The 21,556-nt window shown below is 43.4% G+C and overlaps 1 protein-coding gene across 1 annotated transcript in view; it reads right to left on the reverse strand.

Annotated features, from left to right (window-relative positions):
• Nucleotides 1–11,897: 11,897 nt before the first annotated feature.
• The window catches only part of TMCO1 (transmembrane and coiled-coil domains 1), a 41,056-nt gene continuing 31,397 nt past the window's right edge, over nucleotides 11,898–21,556 (reverse strand). The window contains exon 7 of the mRNA XM_045982814.1: nucleotides 11,898–12,478. Coding sequence (XP_045838770.1) covers nucleotides 12,380–12,478 — 99 coding nt within the window. The 3' untranslated portion in view covers nucleotides 11,898–12,379. The remainder of the gene's footprint in view (nucleotides 12,479–21,556) is intronic.

A 21,556-nucleotide genomic window follows, 5' to 3' on the forward strand; every position in this document is an offset into this window, starting at 1 on the left:
ACCAAATGGGATTATGCAGAGGAAAAGACTAACGGGTTTGAAGACGTAGCAGTAGACATTCTCCAAGGTGAAACACAAGGAGAAAAAAAAAGGCTGGAAAACACAATGAACAGAGCATTTCTGGGCTGTGGGGTACTATCTAGTGACCTAACATCCACGTAACTGGAATTTCGGAAGTGGGGGCATTGGGAGGTGAAAAGAAAAAACATTCAAAGAAATAATGGTCAACATTTTTCCAATTTTCATGAAAACTATCAATTTAGCAATCCAAGAAGTCTGATGTACTTCAAGCAGAAGAAACATTAACTACAACCAAGCACGTCCTATTTGAAATACTAGAAACCTGTGAGGAATAGAAATCCTCAAACGGATGCAAAGGAGAGGGCCTTCTGGAGGGTTATGTGGCTTTCACAGCCTGGTGTCTGCAAGTTTGGGAGCACAAGATGTATTTTATTTTAACAAACACTTTTTTTTTTCCCAGCCAGGCTCCCTGTCGGTTCGTCAGGAACACTCTCCAAAAACATACAAGGCATTTACTCTGTTTGCTTCTATCTAGTCCGTGTGTCGGGAGCCTTACCCAGAGGTCTTTTCCAGACAGAGTCCTTAACCTGCTTCATGAGTGGCTTCCTTGCCCCTAGGCTCCTCTTCCTCAGTTTAGCAGCACCTGCCGTGAAAACGCCCCAAACAACTGGGCGAGACTGGAATGAGATCTTTGTTGGCCTGAGATGTCTTCAGGAGAGGCCTCGGAGACAAGGCGGACGAGTCTTGTCTCTTGCTATTTATGCTCTTGAGGCAGTTGGCGCTTCAGTATCTCCAGGGCTCCCAGTTCTGGACTCTTCCTTCCGTTCTTCTGCTTCAAAACCACCCCTGACCTGAGCTCCTTTCTTGCTGGTAATACCTAGCTAAAAACAGCAAGTGGCAGCCACCTCATACCTTCTGGCTCATTCCAAACACCTACTCTAGATGTACCGCCCACAGTAGGAACTGGATCTGCCTATCAAGTCCCCACAAAAACGGTTCTACCAACGTTTTACCTAAGCAACTGCGGATACTCCAGGTTTTCAGCTGGTGATGTCACTTCCTAACCTTTTGCTAGGCATCTACTAAACCAATGCCTGTGTTTTCCGTGTTTATCTTATTTTTTAAAAGATTTATTTATTTTAGGGGAACCTGGGCGGCTCAGTAGATTAAGCATCTGCCTTCAGCTCAGGTCGTGATCCCAGGGTCCTGGGAACAAGTCCCACACTGGGCTCCTTGCTCAGCAGGGAGTCTGCTTCTCCCTCTGCCTGCCCTTCCCTCTGCTTATACTCCTTCTCTCTCTGATAAATAAATAAGTAAATCTTTTAAAAATAAATTTATTATTTTAGAGAGAGAGAGAGAGCATGAGAGCCTGGGCAGGTAGAAAGGGAAAAGGGAGAGGGAAAATCCTCAAGCAGACTCCCCGCTGAGCACCCCGAAGTGGGGCTTGATCCCAGTGATGTGGGAAACAAAGGCTGATGAAAAATTGCTAAATTTCCTTACTACCTATAGCCCATTGACAAGTCCTTGAAACAAGCAATGTGACATTCCTTTAGGGACTCAACTGCCTCGATGTTGACACTTTCCTAAGGGCAAAAGGCCGTCTTAGCTTTGACCCCCCCACCCCCACCACAGGATCCCGGAAATCTACTTTAACACACAAAAATTCCTTTGGAAATCTCCTTTATCTCTATCCCCAAGATATGAGTTAACTATCATCCCCCAAGCATGTGGTCCACCGATATACATCTGAAGGGTCTCGTGATGAAGGTTTTATTAGACGGTAATAAATGACCTTTTCCCAACAATAGCTAGCCCCCTCAAGGTCTTGGAAACCTTGTTCCAAAATTCTTTAGAGACTTACATTATCCCTAACCCCTTCCCAACTTGAAAGTATATAATGAGCCACTTCTCATGGCCCCATTGCTGCTCTTTCTGCCCACGGGTCCTATCCCCATGCTTTAATAAAGTCACCTCTTTGTACCAAAGATGTCTCAAGAGTTCTTTCTTGCCATCCGCTTCAAACCTTAACATTCTTTCCTCCGTCACCAGGACCCTGAGATCATGACCTGAGCCGAAACAAGAGCTGACTGCTTAAGTAACTGAGCCATCCAGGCACCCTTTAGGTGTTTGTTTTTTAAGATTTTATTTATTTGAGAGAGAGAGAGACAGAGAGAGAGAGCTGAGAGAGAGATCACAAGCAGGAGGTAGGGGTAGAGGAAGAAGCAGACTTCCCACCAAGCAGAGAGCCCAGTGCGATGCGAGGCTCGATCCCAGGACCCTGGCATCACAATCTGATGTCCAGGGACATCTCGGTTAGAATGTTCAAGAGCTGTATGGCCAGGATGGGGAGGAGGGAGCTCTGCTGCACAGAATTACTGAAGGACCCAGGGTGCCATCACCAACACATGGCTTCCAAGGATGTTCCCCGTGTCACCCTGGCAGTCATCCAGAAAAGAGAGCAAGAAGGTGTAATGGGTCGAGCATCAAAGTGGCTCATATCACTTCTCTTCCCATCCCAGTGGGGAGAAGTTAGTTGCACGGCCACACCCAAGTGCAACTCATAGTTCGTTAACTAGTTAGTTAGCCGAGTATGAATTTGGGGAGACAGCTGGCCATCTCCACCACCGAGGTTCTGTTAGGCAGGGTTTCCCAGAGAAACAGAACCAATAGGATATATTATAGAGACAGAATGAGAGGGAGAGATGGAGAGAGAGGTTAAAGAATTGGCTTACACCATTCTGGGCCTGGCAAGTCTCAAGTCCGTAGGTAAGTTAGAATTGACGTGCAGTCCTGAGTCCAAATTCTGCAGGGCAGCAAGCTGGAAACTCGGACAGAGTTCTGATGTTGCGCTCTTGAGGAAAATCCCTCCTGATTTGGGAAACTTCAGTCCACTTTTAAGGCCTTCACCTGCTTGGATGAGGTTCCATTCCCATATTAGGGAAGATCATCGGCTTTACTCAAAGTCTATTGATTGTAAACGTTTATCACATCTAAAAAGTACCTGCATGGCAACTTCTAGAATGGTGTTTGGCCCAACACCTGGGCATCACAGCCTACACAAGCTGACACATGATTTACCCCATCGCAGGGTGCCTGGGTGGCTCATTCATTTAAGCATCTGCCTTCGGCTCAGGTCATGATCCCAGAGTCTTGGAATGGAGCCCTGTGTCAGGCTCCCTGCTTGGCCAGGAGACTGCTTCTCCCTCTACCCCTCCCCACTTCTTGCAATCCCTCCCTCTCTCAAATAAATAAATAAATAAATAAAATCTTAAAAAAAAATACACCATCACAGATACCCACGTGTGAGCAGTGGTTATTTTGGAACATGTATTATCAGACATATTTATGTAACTATATTATGTAATTGTGTAATTTATATTTCTGTCATGAAGAAGTCAGGCATTTAGTTCAAGTGGCATTCTGTGGTAAAACTGAGGATGTAGCAAAGTCTCAAGGAAGAACAGGGGTGGCCAAGGACCCGGCAGAGAGAATTGCGCAGGAGAGGGAAGGTGACAGGGAGGGGGAAGGGCCGGGCTGGACGGAGACATGCAACAAGAGGAAAGACGCTGAGGTGACCAGCAAGGTGAGAGGGACCCTCCTGGGTCCACTGCTCTCTTTTTCTCCAAAGATGTTATTATTATTTGAGAGAAAGAGGAAGAGCGAGCGCATGCATGCATGCACAAGTGGGGGAGGGGCAGAGAGAGGGAGAAGGAGAGGGAGCATCTCAAGCAGACTCCCCACTGAGTGCAGAGCCCGATTTTGGGGGGCTCTACCCTGGGCTTGACTCTGAGATCACCACCTGAGCCTAAATCAAAACTTGGATGTTTAACTGACTGAGTCACCCAGGTTCCCCTTTCTCTCCTATTTTTAAGGTTGGTTGCCATGTTGAGGGAGGAACAAAATTTTTTTTATTCTTTTCATTGTGGGTTTTATTTTTGTTTTGTTTTGTTTTGTTTTCATGGAAAGGTCTTAGAAGCCAGAGTGACAGGAGGAGGGTCTAGAAATGGAAAATGTTAACACACCTGCCGTGCATCTATGAGGTCTGTGTCTTAGGACCAACCATAGCGAGCCTCCCATTGGCCCCATCACACCCATTCTAGAATCCTCTCGGGGTGTGTGGTCCATTCTGCTGCCTGCCTTGCCAAGCACAGCGGACAGGTGGCTCCACGAACAAAGCCCGTCGTGCGCCACCGAGCAGGCAGAGCCACTTACGGTCACTAGGTGGCGCACGCACACAAGCGGTAAGTTGAGCGGGCCCTGCAGGAAAGTTGGAAAACTCTTAGCAAACCCACGCAACAAAGAAGGAATTCAAGAATGTGGGGTCACAGATTCAAGCAGCTATGGCATTTTTGAAATTGTGACCACCAATGTGCTGTATCCCGTACCCCCAAAACTTGAGGCCGGCTGGATATCGGGCGTGACAGAAATCTCCCTGCACCAGGTGGCAGCAGAGAGCAAGAATCAGCATAAGGGAGGCGGCGGGCCGGGCAGGGACCTACCTTGAACGGCGTCTCTAAATCCTCATACCGCTTAGTATTAGTAACCTGGGCCAAAGCAGTTTCTTCCTTTTCCCAGGCTTGCAGAGCCCTGACTTTATTGCAGTGTCTAACTCCCCTCATATAACTAGGACAAATCATGAGTAGACTGAGCCCACCAGGGTTCTTACTCCCCTTGGCCTTGATGGGTTTGCGGATGGACGTGTGACACGGACCCAGCCAGTGAGCACAGGAGAGGCCGGGCATCTCCTAGGGGAGAAACAGAGGGAGAGGGACAAGCACACTCCACGCTGAGCACAGAGCCCGATGCAGGGCTTGATCCCATCACCCTCAGACCATAAAAAATAATAATTTCGGTTGTTTAAGCCACTCAGTTTGTGATACTTTGTTACAGCAGCTGGAGCAAACTAATCCAGGGAGCCAATGGAGAGTTTTGAGCAGAAGAATTAACACACTCTGGCTTACTTTTTACAGGAATCACACATTGGGGCGCCTGGGTGGCTCTGTGGGTTAAGCCTCTGCCTTCAGCTCAGGTCATGATCTCGGGGTTCTGGGATCGAGGCCCACATCCGGCTCTCTGTTCAGCAGGGAGCCTGCTCCCCGCCCCCACCTGCCTGCTTCTCTAATGATTTCTCTGTCAAATAAATAAAATCTTTAAAAATAAATAAAAGAATCACACATTGCTGTTACCTCACAAAAAGAGTGGAAGCAAATGGGCCAGTCAGGTTGCTAATGCAATAAGCCAGCTGGGAGGGGACTGTAGACCGCCATGGGGGGGATGAGGAAAGCAAAGCTGAGCAGATACGCTGATGGGTTGGGTGTGGGGAGTGTGCGTGGGAAGAACCAAGGCTGCCCACAGCTTAACATTATTCGTTGTCAGCCCGAGGAGCCTCCCTTTCTCCTGGGTATCTTGTTATTTTGTGTTGACAAATCTGTTTTTCCTTTCAATGATAATGTCCCCAGGATTCGGTCTTCTCCACGATCTCTAGATTCTCTCATAGAATCACAGCCAAACCTGTGACTTCAACGTTCACTGGTGTTTGATGACTCCCAAATACGTAACTCCATCTTTGATTTCCCTTCTGAGTGCTGGAAACATGTATCCGGCCTCGTTATCCCACAAGCTTCTTTCATTCATTTTTGTCTACATGGACTCATTATGGGGCGCCGTCAGTTAAGCGTCTGCCTTCAGCTCTGGTCATGATCCCAGGGTCCGGGGATTGAGCCCCATGTCGGGCTCCCTGTTCAGCCAGGAGTCTGCTTCTCCCTCTCCCTCTGCCCCTTCCCCCTTCCCTGTTCATGCTCTTTCTCTCTCAAATAATTTTTTTTAAATCTTTAAAAAAAAATTGGACTCATTATGTACCCCAGAGCATGTCCCTTCTCCTCTATTCCCTTCAGTGTACCTGAGAAGTTCAAATGTGGCTTCAGCTTTCGGCAGTTAGATCTAGAGGCTCAAATAATGTTGTCAAAGTCCCCCCACCCCCCACCCACCCCGACCACACACACCCCTCTGCTCTACTACTTCGTGGTTATGGGATTCATTTTCTGGTTAATCTTTACCTTCATCAGAAAGAATGCTGAATGGTTCAAACCTATGTACTTACAGCTTGCGACCCAAAAGGATGAGAGGACTTCTCTTTCCTTTGATCCACACATTTATTTATTTAAGATTTTATTTATGTGTCACAGAGAGAGAGCACAAGTAGGGGACGCAGCAACCGAAGGGAGAAGCAGGCTCCCCACTGAACAGGAAGCCTGACACGGGACTCGATCCCAAGACCCTCGATCTGAGCTGAAGGCAGATGCTTAACAGACTAAGGCACCCCGGTGTCCTCTCTTTGATCCACACATCAAACATTAGAGTAGTTCCCAATTGCTTTCGTTTGGCCCATACGTCCAGTCTGGAGCCCGGTCACTGGGGCCAGGAGGGTAGAGTGCTCTAACTGGTTAGCCTTGGCTCTGTGCCCATCTTCAAGGGACAGTGTGACTGACACGACATGCCACATGGAGTAGGGAGGCACGGCTCCCTAGAGGAAACCATGATCAGAAGAAGGAACACTAGACAGTCCGTCATATACTCCAGTCACACTGTTATACTCAGTGATTCACGGGGATTTCTTTAAACACTTAATTTTTGTGACCGTAGGTCCACTTGACTGACAATTTGACATCCACTTCCCTCACCAGACTGGAACTCGTAACTGTATTTTTGGTGACCACAGTACCCCGGGCACATAGTAGTAGTGCTTAGTAAGTATGTGACGAATGGTTGGCTTCCTAACCGGTCCGGAGGCTTGACTTCTCTAATCTGTGTCCATCCCACCACCAGAGTGATCTTAAAATGTGCATCTGATTACGCCGGTTCTCTGTTCGTGAAGACTGGCTTCTTGGGCATTTCAAACTGTATCCCTTACCTGATCATGGAGAGGCCATTTCTCCCTAATGATCCAGTCATCCTCAACGACCTCCTGTTTCCTGCCTGCTTCCTTTTTTGTACACTATTCCACATTATTCTGTCTCCAATGCTTTTCTTGCAGCTTCTTCTCTGCCAACTTCAGAATTCGGCGCTTGGACCCCTGGGAAGCCATTCTTGGATCCGTTAGACATTCTCCTCTCTGCTCCTAGATCACAGGGTTCCTCTCTGCTTAGCAAACTCTGTTGATTTACTCAAATGCTGCCCCATCTATACTCTATGCTCATTGAAGGCAAGGGTTTTTACTAATTTTTGCTGACCAGTACCCAAAATCCTCGCCAGAGACAATCAGTGGTTCCTTTCTCTCTGTGCAGCTACTTCTATCGCGATATGCATTACAATCCTGAGTGCTGCTCATCCTTCTAGAGGATTCTCCATGTTATTAATCCCTGCACGTGACCCGGGTGCTGCTGAGCTGCTCTGACCTAAAAGGTCAATTACAGAGTAGACTCACATGCACAAAAATATTTTATATACTTTAGACACGTAACTTAAAACATATTAATATATGCCTTATCTCTTTTGATGTAGGGCCAAGGACTTTTCCTTGAGTACAGCCCTATTGTTTGGAGTCCCACTAGTTTGGGGGTTTTGGTGGGGTTTTGGTTTTGTTTTGATCATGCGTGAATAGCTCATTTATTCCAAAGAATTATCTTTATTTTGGAAAAAAAATTTGTTTTCCATGCATACTTTTTAGCAGTAATACAAAAGAACCAAACATTTGTAACTCAAGGTTTTTAAAAATTTTAAGAATTTAAACAGAACTCGAAATGACAAAAACCCCACGTTTTATGGTGGATGCTTTCCAAAGATAAAATGTTTTAAAACCAAACCTATCGCCTCTGATGTCCAGTTTTGGTTTCCTTAATGTGGGATATAAGCTGAAACCCTAAGAAAGGATAGAAGGGCTGAATCTTCCTGAATTGTTATTACTTTTTCAGTCTCTGTTGCTTCACCCACAAATAAGTCAGCAATTATGTTTAACAACTTGCTTTTATTGAGTCATTTCAAACAATGTAGTTTTCATAGATGCAATTCTTTCTGCATTCCCGTTTTATGAATTTGCTGATCTTGTCAATTTGTGTGACTAAAATTAACAAAACAAATAATGTTCCACAGTTCCCAGGTGGGGGCTGAAGTGCATAAGCATGGCTAAGAGCATCTGACATGCTGTGCACACCAGTCAGCATTCGCAGAACAGAGAGGATGCAGGAAAGACTTGCATAAGAGGAGGGCGGATAAGGGAGCTTTGACTACAGTATAGCAACCCCATTTTCCAGATGAGGCAGTTGAAGCTTAGAAAGTTAAGACACTTGCCATTTTTAAGAAGTAATTCATATATGGAAAACACAAACAGAGATACAGAGAGGGAAAAGAACTGGCCGTCTAACGGTCAAAGCAAACTTATGAGATGATGCTTGAGCAGAGTCTAGAAGGGAACAGGAGAACACTCTAGGCGGAGAAAACAAGGGTAATGATGTCCAAAAAGACTGTGAAAATACATTCTCAAGATAAATTCTGCTTGACTGGAGCCTAGATTTATCGGGGTGAGAGTGGGGACCAGAGATCTGGACTGGAATGGACTAGAGATCCAGACTGGGATGGACTAGAGATCCGGACTGGGATGGACTCGAGATCCGGACTGGGATGGACTAGAGATCCGGACTGGGATGGACTAGAGATCCGGACTGGTGCCAAAGAGCTTACTCAGACGCTCCTCGGAGCCACTGGACCACTTTCCTAGGCGAAGCAACACAGCTGGACTTAGAATTGAGAAAGAATTCTCATGACAGGATGGGCAACAGGCCAGAGTAAGGGAGGCAGCCTGGGAGGCTGCTGCAGGGGAACCTGGGACAGTGACAAGGACCTGAGCCCGGTGATGTCCACACATGGTGTTCTCTCCCCATCGACAAGTGCAGGCAAGAATAAACAGGATGCAATCAGCAAAACTCAAACTGAGGGAAACTCTACAGGGTAAACAGCTGTTTCTTCAATAAATAAATTGCGAGGGGGAAAACGAGACACAGTGGGGAGCTAAAATGGAGGGGGCTCCGAACCCTACAGCATTAGCATCACCTTGCATTCGTCAGAAGTGCAAATTATAAGCTCCATCCCAGACTTAGAATCAGAAACTCTGTTTTAATAAGCCTTGTAGGGGATTCCAACACGCTCTAGTTTGTAAACCTCTACAGCAGACTGAAGACATTACAATGCTTATCAGCCTATTGTAATATAGTTATCTTATTTGGGTCTTCATTCAAAAAAGACTGCAAAAAATTTTGACATCTTTAGACAATTATCCATTTTTTAGGTATGCAAGTAAGGTTATACACACACACATATTTAAAAGCACTGTAATATTTATGCATAAAAGATGGGATGCCTAGGATTTGCTTCAAAATACTACAGGAAGCAGGCAGGGGCAGACATGAGATTGGTCATGGGTATCTCATGAATAATGGGTATCTCAGTGTTCTTTGTACTTTTTAAGACTTTTATTTTTGAGATTTTTTTCCATTCTAAAAAGTTTAAAACCTCAAGGGTAAAAGTAAATTAGAAGACGGTAACTTAAGCAGAATTAATGCAAAAAAAGAGAGTATACTGGGAAAAAACCCTACTACATACTAGTATGTGGCAAAATGATTTTGATTTGGATGTAGGGATTCCGTGTGCTCGTCAGTCGACTGGTGTCGCTGTAAGTCCCTGACCCCGCGGAGGGTGACTTGACGTGGGAGATGGGGGACCACACTCTGCTCAGGCTGGGTACTTACAGCCATTTGCTTTCCAATTTCCAAACTGACTTGTATTTTGGAATGCTGTCCGTGAATAAATCCAGGCTTACCCGCATTTTTGCGGAAAGTTTTCTGCTTTAGTGTATTATGAGTGCAACCTGAGTAGGCTAATAATCCCTCAGTCTGGCATTGAAAATGCTTGATTTTTTTCCCCTTAAACTAGAAAAGGACAATTATCCTCTGCATTGGCAGTAGCCATTTCATACATTTTGAGAGACGTTCAGAGGCTCTTCTGGCCTGAAAGGTCATCTCCAATGATTCCGTGATGGTCTGGATCTAGTCATCCAAATGACTAGTCTTGAAAAATTTTCAGGGCAAGTAATTAAAAAAACTAATTGTGAGGTTGCACAGCCCTTAATATATCCTTTGATTTACATTTTTATGATCTGGTAGCTTTATTCTTTTGTAATACATCTATTTGTGTTCTTTTAGAAATAGGATGAAGAGATGTTACTCTCCTTCCTTTTTACTCTCCGTCTATGGAAATACACTTTATGAAAACCTGGTCCATAAGAAATTTAATTAGAAAGCCCTATAAGCAAAACCCAAGGAGGTAAGCGGTAGGATGGACCAGACAGTCTCACTTTACAAAGGCACTGGCAGAATTTTCAGTGTGGTTCCTTCTCTTTTTATGCTTTATAGAGATTCCATCGTTTTTGTCATCATTGTTATCATGACCATCATTTTTTGTCACCGTCATTCTTTTCACTATTATTTTGCCTGGAATAGTCAATGATGTGGGGAAAACACCATTAGAAATCATCGCCATCCATTATCACACATCCTTTCTGACCAAACCGACCTAGAAATAAAGATTTCTGTTCCATTTCATCTGCTTTTGTTGAGCTTTTGCTGTGTTCCCACTGATGTGACAGCTTTAAGGACACAAGAACAACTAACCCCCACCCCCCACCTTCAGGGCTCCTGTACTCTAGCCGAAGAGATAAGAGCCGAGGGAAGGGAAATCACCGCCTGCCTACCACGAGGCACTAGAGAGCCCGGGACACACAACTTTAGAGGGCTTCGCTCCAAATCCTGACTCTGCCACTCACTAGCTAAGTGATGGTGGGCAAGTTACTTAACCTCTCTTACCTCAGTTTCTTCATCTGTCAGGTGGGGGTAAGAACCTTATGGGGTTTTCTTGAAATAACTCTTAGCTAGATAATCCATAAAACACTTAAATTTACCCATATATTTTATTCATTTCTATGTTGGCCATGTTTCTTATGTCCCACACCTTCCTCTGGTAGTCTTTTCTGTCCTCCTGGAAGAAATACATACATACATATTTCTTTTTTCAGTATGAGCTCTATGCCCAACATGGGGCTTGAACTCATGACCTCAAGATCGAGAGCTGCATGCTCTACTGACTGAGCGAGCCAGGTGCCCCGGAAATACATCCTTTAATAATTCAATTATCTTTGATTTTGTAGCTCTGAAAATACTGCCTCCCAGTTTTGCCCCCCATGTTATGGCTTAGCCTCACATAAAATTCTAGGCTGATAATCATCTTCCTCAGCTTTGAAGGTATTATCCCACGGTCTTCTGGATTTTCTGCCATCGAGAAGTTTGCTAGCAGCTTAACCGTTGTTACTTCATAGACGTGTCTTCTCTCCCGGTGGAATACATGCACCTGAGCAGACTATGATAAATGAGTGTGTTTGTGCTAGAGTTATCTCCACGAGATTTCCAATTTCAGGGATTAGGCAGGGCAAGATCATGATAAAAGCATCCTCTCATCCTTTACAAAGGAGCATGGCAGGAACTAAGGGCCACTGTGAGCAGAAGGAAGCCCTGCAAGACGGTCTGCCTCAGCTACACCCTGGCCTCCCGGGGACGAAGAAAGCCTTGCCCAGAAACCCGTAGGTCACACGAGGGTAAAAAGGGACACCGCGGACCCTCATTTTTATACTCCCATGAGTTACTTTTCTTTCCTCTCATGCTTTCCACTTCCTACAATAGGACAACTCTATATTTCGAGCTTATAAGACAAGTATGATAAAAATAGTACATTTAAAACTTTTAGTTTAGCCCTTCCTGGCCAATGTTTATGTTCAGATTACTAAAAACGCGTATCTAGGAATGTGGTACAGAACAGATCTCACCTTGCGAATGAAATAGCTAAAATTATGGCCTCTTTATTGATCTTGAGTACTATATTTGGCTTGGAAACAATGTGCAACAAATAGTTCCAATTAAGATACCACAAACTAAGGTTTTCTTCCAGATCTCTAAATGCTCATGGAGGGCCAACTTCCATGGTACATAGCACACAGCACAGACTTGAGAGTCGGTCCCACAGAAAATACTCATGTAAGCCAAACAGAGAAAGATGCTATTTGTTTCTCATTACATAAGCATTGCCTGAACTTATCTAACCAACAAACTTATTTTTCTAAAAGTTAATCTGTGACTGAAAGTACGATCGTGCTTGCTGGGTGCCATTCTCATTTTAATCATATCCAAAAAGTCTAGAAATGACTCAGAACTAGAAAGTGGCCCAAGCGCTAAGGCTGTCTATGGCTCTTGCTACAAAATAGTTGCCAGTCTAATCTGAATGTTTAAAAAGAATGACAGGAATTACAGGGTTCTTGATTTCAAGAGAACTTCCCAGAAGGAGGTGGTGGACCAAGAAATCCACCTGCCTGCTTGGTGGCAGCTCGTGAAGGGGCAAGGCCAAGAATCTTCTGGATGTTCTGTGAAGAAAACAGAATTAAAACTGGGTTTTAATATGAGATAGAGAGAAGAGTGTTTCACGTAGATCCCATATGAACAGGAGGCATATAAATTAAAAGTACCACTATGACCTAAAAAAGGACAATTACTACTACCATGTTATTTTTTAATAGTTTTTTTAAAAAGATTTTTATTGGGGCACCTGGGTGGCTCAGTGGGTTAAAGCCTCTGCCTTCAGCTCGGGTCATGATCTCAGGGTCCTGGGATCGAGCCCCGCATCGGGCTCTCTGCTCAGCAGGGAGCCTGCTTCCTCCTCTCTCTCTGCCTGTCTCTCTGCCTACTCGTGATCTCTGTCTGTCAAATAAATAAATAAAATCTTTAAAAAAAAAAAAGATTTTTATTTGTCAGATGGAGAGAGAAAGCGCACAAGCACGGGGAACAGCAGGCAGAGGGCGATGCAGGCTCCCTGCTGAGCAGAGAGCCCAATGTGGGGCTCTATCCTAGGACCCTGGGATCATGACCCGAGCGGAAGGCAAACGCTTAACCAAATGAGCCAGCCAGGCCTCCCACTATGGTGTCACTTTTTAAAAGACCTACAACATGATGGAGATCACAGGGCAGTAAGAGCCCTCTCACCTAATGCGACCTTGGGCCACAACCAAAGACACTGATTTTTTCAAGTGGAGAATCATGAAAAGAGGTAACCTTTTATTTCAACATGAAGCATATAAAGTATATTCATTAGCTATTTCTTACAGCAAGTCCTTTTCTTTCAGTATGGATCATCAGCTGGATTTGGTCATTACTGCACCACCTAAAGCTGAAACTGAAATGCTCACTTTCAGTTTTTTCTGAGCGCTAAGGGCTTAGGTTCCTGCACAGCAATCTGAGTCCAGAATCCTCCCAGATTTCTAGCACCTCCCCTCATCTCTTCACTCGTCTCGTTATATCCAATTCAGCAGTTGTTTTTTTTAATTCACTTCATTAAAGTAGTTCTCATAAAAATCACTCTATATTTTTATTTTATTACTTTTATTTTATTATTTACTGTAACATTAAATTAAATGACATAAATACAACAACATGTAAAACCAGCATAAACAGTTTTAGGATAAACAGAGGCTCTTGAAAAGCAATGACTCACTCACCTGGTAGGAACAGACAGGTGTGGGCGTACCAGAGAGCAAACCACGAGTGGAGAGTGTGATGCGGGCACTAAATGCTATGCCTTTTTAAAGCAGGAAGTGAGAGGGTTTGTGAATGCGGAGAGCTTCAGTTAAAGGTCAGGTGTTAGAGGGTTTGTGAATGCGGAGAGCTTCAGTTAAAGGTCAGGTGTTAAGATTTTGTACAGCATTCATTAGAGGGAAAAACCTTAAAAGATCATCTACTTCCTCTTGCTCGATTCTCATTTTGTTTTGAGGAATTCCAATGAGAACTTGGAAGAGTGTGATGGTTTGTCCAAAATTACAAAGTTTAAATGAAGAGCAGAGTTAGAAATTAAAACCCATGTGTCTGGATTCAGGATCGGATGGATTCTCTTACACAGTAGGAGTTGAAGTTCTGGTCTTCAGAACACACTCCATCCCCACGGTGGGCAGGTGGCCACGCGCGCATTCACTCCGCAGTCACTGAGTACCAAGTACCGGCTGCACGTAATGTGCCATGACAATACCCACATCCAGCCCTTTCTGAAGTGCATACAATCCCACAATCCTTCGTCCTCGAAAATGAGGAGTGCTACAGACTTGAGTGTTTCCATATCTGACACAGCACACCGTCAGAATACGACAGAATATGGAAATACGCAGACATAACTTCAAGAACTCACTCAAATTATATTTATCACAAAATACTTCATTCATTCATTTACGCATCAGTCCACACACTCACAATACTGCAGTGTGTGCTTTGCTTTTTTTTATAATTAACATAGAATGTATTATTTGTTTCAGGGGCACAAGTCTGTGATTCATCAGTCTTATATAATACCCAGTGCTCATTATAACACATACTTCCCAATGTCCATCACCCAGCTACCCCATCCCCCAAACCCTTTGTGGTTTACTTTAAAAAGAAATCTGGGAAGAAGTTAAGGAAAAAAAATCATTAGATCAGGCTGCTTCTCCTTAGCAAAGCTGGAGAATGTACTACTTTTGTAATAAAAATAACTCCTTCATCCCTACTTCTAAAAAGGTGCACAAAACAATAAGAACAAGTGATATAATGTCACTAATTTCCAATTTCTTTTATTTAATCAGTAAGTGTTTACTGACCACCTACAATATATGCAGCATTAAGCAAGGCATTACGGGAAATTACTTTAAAGATAAAATTGGAAAAAATAAGACATTACAGAATCAGCTGCTGATAAACACATCCGTCTAGTTAACAAACAATAATACAGTCTAGACAAAACATACTAGACATCCTTGATCAGTTATTCTGTAGAGACAGGGGCCAATTAAGTGAGTCCTTACCATTTTAGAGATAAAAACTAGGATGAAGCCTCTGGTGCCCTTTAAATTACATGTTTACTATAATTTAAAGACCACAACTCAAAGGAAGATGGGAAATACATTGGAGGGTAGTCTGCTGACAGTCTCATTTATGAACTAAAAACATCTAAATGACTACTGGACGCAAGTCCACTGCTGCAGGTGGGAAGAGCTCGAACAACAACAAAAACGTTAAGCGGACGCACTTCCGTGGCAAGGCTGCGGCTCCTGGCAATCCAGGCAGCTCCATATTTTGTTCTCCTGCGGCTCTTAGCACAGGCTTCCCTTGGGAACACTAAGTTTGTCAATGTTCATTACTCAAGTATCTATATTTTAATGTAAATGCTTTCTATTCACCTCATGCAATCTTATCTTTGTGAAATTCTAAACAATGTTTAAATTCCTATAGTTTCACATAAGAACCCAGGTCTTTTGATGGTTTTTCTTAGATAAAATTTTCTCTGCTTCCCTGTCTGTGAAGTCTTTTTGGTGTAGGAGAGGACTGATGCTCTCAAGATGCAAAAAAGATGGGTAAAAGAAAAGAGAGCACCATTCTCCCCATAGTAATAATACCGTCCAACATTCCATGCACCTTCAAGTTTCCAAATGGTTCTAAGGACTGGATGCCAGGCCTCAGTTATCCTTGCTTTGGAGATGAGAAAGTTGAGGCAGAGAGGTTACAAGTCAGGATGTGAACGGACATACAACTCAAAGTATAGTTTTCCTCTATAAACCACTCTTTAAGAGATGGTTATGTTAGTAATAAAAAAAAAAAAATCTTGTAGCCTTCCTGGCCTAGAAAAACACTCTGTTGTAAAGACTATATATGAGCACAAGAATATGTTATATTGTTAAGCAATTAATGCAGGGACGCCTGAGTGGCTCAGTTGGTGAAGAATCTGCCTTCAGCTCAGGTCATGATCCCAGGGTCCTGGGATCGAGCCCCCACATCGGGCTCCCTGTTCAGTGGGGAGTCTGCTCCTCCCTCTGTCCCCCCCATGCTGTCTCCCAAATAAATAAATGAAGTCATTAAAAAAGTAAATAAATGCATATCAATCAAACCCACAGAACATCTAGCACCCAGAGTGAACCCTAATGTAAATCGGGGCTCTGGCTGACAAGGAAGCATCACGGTAAGCTCGCGGACTAGAACACACACAGCACCCGGCACTGGGGGACATCATGGGTGGGGGTGCGGACACTATACGCGTGCCGGGGCAGCGACAAGATGGGGCAGCTCCGTACCTTCCGCTCAGTTTTGCAGGGAACCTAAAACTGCTCTAAAAATTAGTCTATAAAAGATGCATATAAAAGCTGTAAAGATATATAAACAATAACAGTTCATATACCCTTTTCGCATTCCTTGCCTCCAACTTTTTGCGAAGTGCGATAATTTTTTTTTTTAATTTTCAAAAAATATTTTATTTCTTTGAGAGAGAGCAAGCAAGCAAGCATGAGCAGGGCGGGTAGCAGAGGGAGACGAAGGACACTCCCCACTCAGCATGGAGTCCAACTTGAAGCTCGATCCCACAACTGTGGGATCATGACCTGAGCAGATGCTTAACCATCTAAGTCACCCAGACGCCCCTAAACAGGCTAATTTAAAATGAAGGCGAGGGGTGCCTGGATGGCTCATTCTATTAAGCGTCTGCCTTCAGCTCAGGTCATAATCCCAGCGTCCTGGGATTGAGCCCCACATCAGGATCCCTGTGAGCAGGGATTCTGCTTCTCCCTCTCCTCCCGCTTGTATGTGTGCTCGCTCTCTCAAATAAATAAATAAAATCTTTAAAAAATAAAATAAAGGCGACTGTTTCTGTGAGTGCTATCTCAAAGTGCCAGACATTGTTCTAAGTACTTCACATGCATGTTCTCATTCAATCCTCACACCTGAGGCAGGCTTGTTATCCTTACAGCAGACGAGGAAAAGAGTAAACTGTCAGACGGCGACTCAAGAAATTCTTACTGAGCATGACACTGTAGCAGATACTCTTGTAGATACTATCTCTGCTATGTCTTTCAACAACTTTAACTATTTACCTTGACCTGACTGCGTTCCTATAATCTCTTAATTCTCCTCCAATTTTCAGGCCTTCTTAGTAAGACTTAGCTTAGAAATATGTATTTTACTAAGAGACAAAAAACTTTAATATATTATAAAGATGATATGGAAGAATACTTAGCATACATGCAAAATACGGTTAGATTTGGTAAGGCTATAGAAAAATATAGAACAATAATTTTGAATGTCTGTCCAGTCCTGTGCAATACGGTAACAACTGAGGAGTTTATGTCAGAAGGGAAAAACAAAGGAAAAATATTTTCCCATAATCATGACTTCTATTGGCAGGAAACCCAGAAAAATACCACTACAGGATTTGCGTTCCTTCCTCTCTGCAAAGGATGAGAACCGGTGATCAAGAAAAGGAAGTTGTTGGTTGCTAACTGGATATTTTGGGAAGACCCAGGTCACTAGCCATAAACACATTCTGCTAATGTTATTCCTTAGTCATTTAGCTAAAATAACTCAGCCATGGCAATCCTCAGTTTATTCTTTGTTAGTTTCTCTGGCACAAGCACCCAGCCTTCACTTCCAATCGATTACAGTTTCTCATCGGGTTCCCATAACATCATCTTTACTACATCCGTAAAGCTGTATAGAAATCCGATCACCTCAGATGGCCCCACCCAACAAACCTAGGGTTTTCACATTCTAACTAAATTAGCTGTTTTGGAAAAAAAAAATAGCTGTTTTGGAGAATGATGTAGAGATGAAATATTTACTGGAACCAATGGCAGTACCCAGGGGTACCTGAAATACTGCTGGGTCGGCAATCAGAAGACTTGAGTCCCAGTACTGGCAAACCAGGCAAAGCAGCAATAAGGCAGTCTTTTCCCCCTTACTGTATCTCCGTTGCCCAACCCCCTGGGAAGAAGGGGGATGACTAGATCAATCACTTTCAACCCTTTAGGCCACAGAATCCTTTCTTTAAACAAAAATCTCATGAAAAAAGCCACTACAGAAAACAGATAAAATACCATTAGGGACCTGCAGTCTCCTGCTGGGCCCTTCAAGCTTCCCACCAAGCACCTTCCAGGAGCCCAAGTCCCTGTTGTAGCTCTAGCAGTCTAGATTGTGACTATGTTGTAACAAATAATACTGCAGATTTCAACGTACATCTTGCAAAGTGGAAATCAAAATTCTGAAAGGAACAGGAGCACATCAAATTTGCACGAGAGTAATACCACTTCCTTTGTAATGCTGATGAACATTTTCCGTCCTAGGATGTCTAAAGGCCTTGCTTAAAATAAAGGCTTTTTTTTTGAGGGGGTAGGGGGATGTCATGTGATCCAAGAACAGTCCAAATCCCCGTCTCTCACCTAACTGTCTTTCCAATGAAAATCCCGAGAGCCCAGTTAGCCCTTTATCTGAGGATCAGTCAAGGGGAATGTTCTGAGTTTGAGTCAGTGCAGGAAGACAAGATGTATGTTTGTATGTTATACATGTATGTACGTATGTATGTATGTATGTATGTATGTATTTTTAATCCTATAATGAATGGTAGGATGTGGCTGGTACAGAGTGGGGTATCTAAAACTCAGAACAAAACTTAAGTCTCCTTGGTTTGAAGAACCAAAGAGCGGGATTTGGGTGACTACAGCAGCTTAAAACTGAGTGAGAAAATCCTAGAAAAACAGTTAACAGAGGAGAAGTTCAAAACTACATTTAAACTCTGCCCAAATCTCTTAAACTATGCAAGTGTGAGCCAGCCTTCAAGCACCCCAACTGAGACTAAAATAACTGAGGTTCGGGTACTGCCTACCACAAAGGAGACAGAGTCTAAAGTTTTGAGTGCCAAAGTAACTACCTGCTTAACTAAAAAACTGAACACTCTTCCAAATATAACAGAATCCAGAGTATCTACCTCCTGTCGAAACAAGTCCAAGATACAATCCACAATAATTAGATACACCAACAAACAAGAAACCTGACCCATACTTAAGAAAGCCGGCAACAGAGTCCAATCTTCGGATTATCCAAATGTTGGAATCCGTTGATAAGGTTTGTATTTTAAAGCAGCGAAACAGAGGCGTCTAGGTGGCTCAAACATCTGGTTAAGCGTCGGACTCTTGGTTTCGCTCAGGTCATGATCTCAGAGTCACGTGATCAAGCCCCGCATCAGGCTCTGCACTCAGCACAGAATCTGCTTAAGAGTCTCTCTCTCAAAAAAAAAAAAAAAAAAAAAAAAAGAGTCTCTCTCTCCCTCTCCCTGCCTCTCCCCACCCCTGCTTGAGTGCTGTCTCTCTCTAATAAATAAATAAAATCCTTTTTTTAAAAAGCAGCTAAATAAGTATGCTTAAGGGCATAAAGTATGTTCACAATAAATTAAGAAATAGGAAATTTCAGCAAGACAAAAAGATAGCAAAAAATCAAACGGAAATTCTGACACTAAAAAATAATATATCACAATTTAAAAATCATTGTGTACGCTTAAGGTTAACTCAGATGAGGGATGACAGAGAAGTCAGTAAACTAAACACAGATTAATCAGAAATTATCCTATCTAAAACGCAGAGAGGAAAAGATTTTTAAAAATTGAACAGAGCTCGGAGCCTGGGTGGCTCAGTGGGTTAAAGCCTCTGCTTTCGGCTCAGGTCATGATCCCAGTGTCCTGGGATCGAGCCCCACATCGGGCTCTCTGCTCCGCAGGGAGCCTGCTTCTTCCTCTCTCCCTGACTGCCTCTCTGCCTAGTTGTGATTTCTCTCTGTCAAATAAATAAAATATTGAAAAAAAGTTTGTTAAAAAAAAAGAAAAAAAATTGAACAGAGCTGCAGGGTCCTCTTAGACAATACTGAAAAGACAAACATGTAAGAAACTGGAATCAGAAAGGCAGAGAGAAGGAACGGGCAGGAAAAAAAGCCTCCAGCAGCATAAAAAAAAAAAAAAAAATTAATACCCTAGGCACATCCAGCCAAACTGCTGAAAACCAAACTTAAAGAAAAAAAAAAAAAAATCTAAAAGCAGCCAGAGAAAAGTGACACATGATCCACAGGGGTACAGAGATATAAAGGACTTCTCACCAGAAACAATGGAGGCCAGAAGGTAGGGGAAAGGCATTTTAAAATGCTGAAAGGATTAAAACAAACGAGAAAAACCCAGCTAACCCAGAATTCCATATCCAGTGAAAATATCCTTTAGGAATAAAGATAAAAATATTTTAGATAAATGAAGATCAAGAGTACTTGGCACCCACAGACTTGCACTATAAGAGAGAGAGAGAGGGAGAGAGAGAGACAAAAGCACAACGCGACGCTGCACCGAGGGGCTGACATTAAGCAGCGGCACGCTCAGCTCCTGTCACACTCCGCCAAGCATTCTGCACTCCAGAGTCTTCTATTCACTACACACTTTCAGGCCTCCATGCTTTTACTCATACCACTCCCAATGCCAAGAATGCTCCGATAAAGAGAGCCTGGGGGGCTCAGTCCGTCTGTCTTCAGCTCAGGTCAGGATCTCAGGGCCTGGGATTGAGCCCTATATCGGGCTCCCTGCTTGGCGGGGAGCCTGCTTCTCCTCTCCCTCTGCCTGTCCCTCTATCGGCCACTCTGCCTACTTGTGCTCTATCAAATAAATACATAAAATCTTAAAAAAAAAAAAAAAAAGATGCTCTGATAAGATTGGTAAAGCCCTAATTATCCTGCAACTAAAATGGCCCCTTTGTAGAGAATCTTAGTTTCATACCTTAGCCATTTTGCTTCCAAAGCATGCTTTTTTCCCCTCTGATGCCATTTTGTACACACACACACACACACACACACACACACACCCCAAAAGGCATCAATCATACTCTCCTACTACTTACGGGTCTGTCTTTCCACACAGATTACGAGTTTCACAAAGGTAGAAACCATTGCTTTTTACCCTCTATCCTCAGCATCAAAGAAGAACTTGTGGCACCGTGTAAAGACTTGACTCAATCTTCAGCAATGACAGGCAATATTCTAAATAAAGCCTTGAACTCACGCACTGAAACAGTTCACAAAGAAATCAGGTTGAGGTAATGCCCAATCATCTGTTCTTCTCACTTACTAGGTAAGCTCTCATTTTTCTGAACCGCCTGCATTCTGACTGACTTGAGGTGAAGTACTGAAAATGAAAACACTGCCTGTAGATGAGCTGTACTAACATTAGTGAACTGAGCTCTGAGTCTTGAATAAAGTGGCATATGGTAATGATGAGGAACAGGAGACAGCAGGCACTTGGTCTTCTCATTTTGATGGCTTTAAGATACACTGACGTGACATAATGAGACCTGCTTTTATACACACACAGGGCGTACCAAAATTCTTTGCCCTAAGAAACCCAAGAGTGAAAAAAATAAAATCGACTTATTTTTATCACTCTCCTGAGCGCATACACCTGTTGAAAGAGACAATGACGAATTCTCACTGATACTTTCGCAGATAGAGTCATACGTACATTAAAGTTGTATGTTAAGAGACAGGTGACAAAAGAAAAGAAATAAAACTCTTTCCTCCATTCTTCCTCAGAACCACAAATCCTGCTTTCAAAGACCGAGAATTCCATTCATAGGTTTTACAGC

The sequence above is a fragment of the Meles meles genome, chromosome 17, assembly GCF_922984935.1.
Source record: "Meles meles chromosome 17, mMelMel3.1 paternal haplotype, whole genome shotgun sequence".
Taxonomy (NCBI): domain Eukaryota; kingdom Metazoa; phylum Chordata; class Mammalia; order Carnivora; family Mustelidae; genus Meles; species Meles meles.